At 31.2% G+C, this 5803-nt stretch overlaps 1 protein-coding gene across 1 annotated transcript in view; it reads right to left on the bottom strand.

The window, feature by feature from the left end:
- Positions 1-569: 569 nt before the first annotated feature.
- LOC106792246 (latrophilin-like protein LAT-2) overlaps positions 570-5803 on the bottom strand; it is a gene marked incomplete at its 3' end in the record, with an annotated part of 63457 nt that continues 58223 nt past the window's right edge. The window contains 1 exon segment of the mRNA XM_014758517.1: positions 570-829. Coding sequence (XP_014614003.1) covers positions 570-829 — 260 coding nt within the window.

The raw sequence follows: 5803 nt of genomic DNA, 5'->3' as shown, positions 1-5803 counted from the left end.
TTTTTTTTTTTTCTTTTTTTACCGTACTTAATTCACTAAATATGATACGAAAATAGGATGTATCGAATCTCACACACTAATGTTCTTCTTCCCTTAAGAAAGAAAGGACTACCGTGTAATACTCCCTTTTCTTTTTGTCGGTCAGCCCTTGGGTACTCTGAAATCAACCCTTATCGCCCTTTCGTGTCTTCCATCTTCGCGATTCAAGAAGAAAGAAATAAAGAAATAAAGAAAGAACGTTGAGTGCTTGTGGAAAAGAGGAAGTGGTAAAATGATCTAAAGGTCTTTATGAAGCTCCGGTCTCGTTGATGAAAAGACGAATGAAAGAATGAAAAGAATGGTCTCGTGGGAGGGCTGGTGGTGGGCGTGGGGATGGGGGGTTGCGAAAAAAAAAATAAGAAAACTTCGGGTAAATACTTCAATGAATTTTTCTCACTTTTATACGTGTGTTATACCATAAAACGAAACGAAACGAAGCACAAAGAGACAAGGATATAAAATAATTTTTAGATTTGAGATCGGTAAATTTATTATGGTAGCAAAAAAGGAAAGAGAATAGTTTTTCTTACCAGCAGTTGAACGGCGTAAGATCTACGACGTTCCAGAAATCGTTGCTTTCTCGACTTTGCACAAGGGTAGCTACGGCAAGAGTGATGAGGGGTGCACCCCAGGCGAAGACGCTATATTTGAGATAGGTTGGTGGATCGTCACGGCGAGGTATTGAGGCCACTGTGGCATACAGATGATGGCACATCGCTGCTAACCAACAAACCACCGATACCCTCAGATATTGAAGGCTCAATCCCAGAGAAATGCAAAGCTCCGAATCCTAAAAGCCGATTAAAGTGTCGCATCGATTTACTTTTAATTGTTTCTTTTTATCTAGCACTCTCTCTCTCTCTCTCTCTCTCTCTCTACTATACCTTTTTCAAAGAGATTCTTTTCTATGTATTTCTTTTTTTATTTTTGTTGAAATAGATTTAACAAACGTGATCGACGAGACGATATTCGCGTATAACGATTTATTTCTTTTTATTTTATTTTATTTTATTTTTGTTCTATACCCTTTTTGTGTATTCGTTATCGGAGAAAATTTGTCGTCGTTTATAAAAGAAAAAAAAAAAAATGAAAGGGAGATAAAAAAAAGAGAGAGATAGAGGGTGAGAGATAAAAATCTTTTAGATTTTTTCTTTTTTTTTTTTACACGAATTCGAAACGACGAGAGAGAATCCTTAGGACCGTACAAAAGTGATGCTACTTTCGCATCCCTTGTAGTATTGCGTACATCCCTCCTTCCTTCGTTCCTTCGTTTCAACCCCATCTAAGAACTCATCCTAACGACCCGCTCGTGCTTCGAAAAATGTATCAAGGCCCATCTGGTACGTGATACGAAAGCATGTGATTTATGATTAACTATTTATTCGGCCCGGTTGTTGTGTTTCTCTCGCCTGTTTTATTTCTCTCTTACGAGAGCTCCATATTTTCTCTTCCGGTCTCTTTATTTGTGTTCCCACCCTCCATTCATCACTAACGATGTAATTGTTTCCTCTTTAAATATTCTTTTCATTTTATTATAGATTTAAATCCACGGGCTTACTTTTGTTTCACTTTGTTTTTGTATAGAAAATTATATTTTAAAAAACAATTATACATTATTGTAAAAAAATTAAGAACACCTGTTTCATCGAATTTTTATAATAATTTTTCTCTATCGTATTTAATATATTATATATAAAATATCGTAGTTTTATTATATTAATTCTTTTTTTCATTGGATTTTATTTTTAATGAAGAAACTTTTCTATTCTTTTTCTCTCGATTTATATTTGGAAAGTAATAACGTTGGATTTATTAACTTCTTCGTTCGTTTCGTATAAGGTGAAATTCGTAAAGGCTCGAGATTAATTAAAATTCCTTATATACTTACAAGCTACGTTTATTTGTATGTAAATGTAAATGTATGCGTTTGGGTTTTGATCTGTCTGTGTCTGTGTCTGTGTGTGTGTATAATACGTAACAAATTTACAATGAACGAGATAAGCGGTTACGAAAATTTATTTAAACTCTGAAGAATCGTGTATCAAGGTTGATTAAGATTTTAAAGGGTGCCTGTTTGTCTTTATTCCTTCGTATAATTAAAAAGGACGCGTAAGTATTTCCCCTGATACGTTTGTAATCTTCGTTTAAAACGAACGTCCTTACGTGACAATGAAAAAAAAAAAGAAAAAGAGAGAGGGGAAAGAATCAAATCAAAGGAAGATGAACACGTGCATACAACGTTATACTTGAAATCAAACTTTTATCAAAGAATACTTTTTATCAATTAAATTTTTATCAAGATGAAAGAGAGAGAGAGAGAGGGCTAAATCTTGAAAATTTTTTCCAACTAATTCATATAATTGATCGTATATAACACATATAAAAGATCCTATCTCTTTATTTATCTTTTTTTTTTTTCTTTTACTCTCGTTATATATAATATTAAAAAGGTACTCGAAAATTTCAACCAAGTTTCGTTAATTAAATTTTGAAAAAAAAAAAAAAAGGATAGATAGACGACGATTCTCATAGAATTCTTTCTCATTCTCCTCTTCTTTCTTTTTCACCCCTCTTTATCTCTTTTTCGATTTTTATGAGAAAACTTTATTGACCGCAATACATTTAACGGAAGAGAGGATTCTAACAATGTTCCCATTCATTTTCGATTTCTATGATATTACATTTTGAAATGAGTTATCAACAAAACTTTAGTATATTTAATCCATCTTTCACGTTGTTCATAATCTGATCGATTTAAAAGTCAAAAGAAAAAAAAACAGAAAAATTAAATAGATCATTATATTATATTATCGATAATTTTGTTTTGAAAAATAATAATGAATTCACTTTTATAAAAGGTATCGTATTATTATACTTGAGATAATTCAGGCGAATCGAAGTGCTATTGTTTGAAGCTGTTAATTGATGTACAATTTAATACATGAAATTCGATCGATAAGCACTGAATTATTTCTCTGAATATGATGAACATCGTCATGTATAATTTGTAATTATACGAAAAACTTGTTATCTCTTTTTCCATTTCTCTCTCTATCTCTCTCTTTCTCTCGTTGTGTTTTTCAATTTGTTGTACAATTATTTGAAAAATAATTAAAAATATTAATAACGACGTGTCTCTTTTTGTTAGTCGTTAAACAATTTAGTTAGAGGATTTATATACCATGCTCAACGAATCGAAGAACGAAACATCAATGAAGAACATAACGATCCCGAACTTCATATAGAATATGCTTGTTACTTCGAACGTGAAGTACTTCAACGATAATAACGATTCGATACCTGAGTATATAATTGACGTAATTATTATTTCCTTAACGTTAACGTTTCAATATTTTCCATCAAGTTACATCATAAATATCAAGGACGCGTGAATCGTTATCGATTATTCATCAAATTTATATAAGCGTGCTTCGATAATTACAAAAGTCATTTAAATTTCAAATTTAAACAAATGTATAACTCACTTATATTTCTTTTTCCTTTTTTTTTTTTTTTACCCTCTATCCATTTACAGTAAAATAATGTTCAATCATATTTTTTATGTTACAGAAAATATAATATAAAGAAATATTTTCAAATGTGTACACGTAGACGACTGAAAAGTATACACACTCTCTTCGATATAACCAAAAATACTTTTATATCATTTTATTTTTTTTATTTTTAAATAAAAGTAAGTTAGATGATAGAAAAAAGAATTGTTTCTATGTTAAGAGTTAAAAATGTTTCATCTCTATTCGTCTTAAGTTCAAAATATTTCAAACCATCGTCGTTTTAATTAGCCTCTCAAAACTTTTCAACTTATCCATGTAAATTTTTTCTAATATAATTCTCTTTTTTTTTATTTTTTTCTTGAAATAAACTGCACAAAATATATTTTGCCAATTTGAAACTCGTACCGTATATATAAAAATATACGTGAAAATAATTATTTATTGTATTTCCAAGAGCTTTAATAAAGCTTCTTTTTAAAACATTTGAAGATACGATGATGGTATATAAAATATAGTAAAGAAGGATAAGGAAGCAAGGTCTAAGGAGTTACGGTTATATCGAGGAGGATGATTTACGAGCACAAGACTCTCATTCTCGAAATAGTTTACGTCACACGTTTTAGAACTTACCGAATAGCAAAGGGGCTTTTCGAGCTTTTCGTCTTATTAATCGTAGCTATTTTCGCAACGATAACATCATCAACGAAGACCAATTTTAATTTGAGAAAATGAGAACCACCCTAAAAAGGAAGGAGGAGGGGGGGTGGGGTGGGGTAGGGGTGTAGTAGTGCAATGTAGAAATATATTACGTACAAAAATAGAATAACAATTGTAAATATAAAAATCTATTATAAATAATCGTATCCAAAAAGGCAAACGTTAATTTTTACAAAATTATTACAATTTAGATTGCATGTTTTTATAAAAGAAAAAAAAGAAAAATAAAGAGAAAGAAAAAAAGCATATGGCAGATATTCTCGCGACTAATTCGTGGGAACTGAAGGGCTGTAGCTTTCAGGGTCGTAACATCTTCGTCTATTTTTTGCGAAGAGAAAAGTGCCTTCTAGTCGGGCTATAAACTTCACCGAGATGCAATTACGAGGCTGTAATAAAGATGAGAATGTCAGAGAGATGAAAAGTAAGAGAAAGAGAGACAGGGAAAGGAAGAGAGAATGAATCAGAAAAGGGATGCTGGTTTACATTTTTTGTTCTTAAAGCTTCAAAACGACGATCCATTTCGCGTAGAGCTTTTTTTCATTTCTTTTTTGTTTTTTTGTTTTTTTATTCCGAGACGAAAAAAGAGTAAAAGAAAAGAAAAGAGAAAGAAAAAAAAATAGCGAGACATAAAATCTAACAAGACGTTTTCTCGCCCACGTCGTAAAAATTCGCGTGGGTGAATCGAAGTGTCATTTTTCTGTGTGGCAGCTCGTTTAATCGTCCGTGTCGTTTCAAAGGAATATAAAACTTTGCCTTTATTTTTTTCCATCGCGACGAGCTTACATCCTTATCGGTATCGACCAGTAGTAACAAACTTTTTGTCGGATCTATCGTAAGAAAATAAATTCCAAATTTTCCAGCGTCTTAGCTGGAGTATTTTTTTTTAGAAGAAAAGAAAAAGTATATATATATGTTACCGTTAAAGCCGGAAATCCGTCATTGCTAGTAATTCCTTGGCATAACTATGAATGCAAAGAGCCTTCAGACGAAGTCGTCGGAAATAAGACTTTTTGGAGAGATTTTCCTAGGCATCGAACATAATACTTTGATATCCTATAGAATATCAAATTACTATTTAAGCAACGCTGAAAAGAATACATTCTTCGGCACAGATACACGCAGCTATACAATCACACAATATCAGAGATTGCAATGCTGTTAAATTGTGCATCTTTGCAATTTCTTTGAAAAGTTTTGGTATATATTTTTTATACTAAAAGTAAATAGATTTTAGTAAAACTTGTATTAAATTAAAGTGCACTCTTTTATCTACACGTAGAATATAATATCGAGTTATAAATTTCGCATGTAAAGTTCAGAAAATGTCAGAGAATGCACTGCTGTAAGTTGTGCATTTTTGCAATTTCTTTGAAAAGTTTCGGTAAATATTTTTTATACTTTTAGCAAATGAATTTTAATAAAACTTATATTAAATTAAAGTGCACTCTTTTATCTACACGTAGAATATAATATCGAGTTATAAATTTAGCATGTAAAGTTCCGAAAATGTCAGAGAAGGCAATGCTGTAAAT

This window comes from Polistes canadensis, unplaced genomic scaffold, assembly GCF_001313835.1.
Source record: "Polistes canadensis isolate GaletaPanama2010 unplaced genomic scaffold, ASM131383v1 scaffold_397, whole genome shotgun sequence".
Classification (NCBI taxonomy): Eukaryota; Metazoa; Arthropoda; class Insecta; order Hymenoptera; family Vespidae; genus Polistes; species Polistes canadensis.
This window is presented reverse-complemented; position numbering and strand designations above follow the sequence as displayed.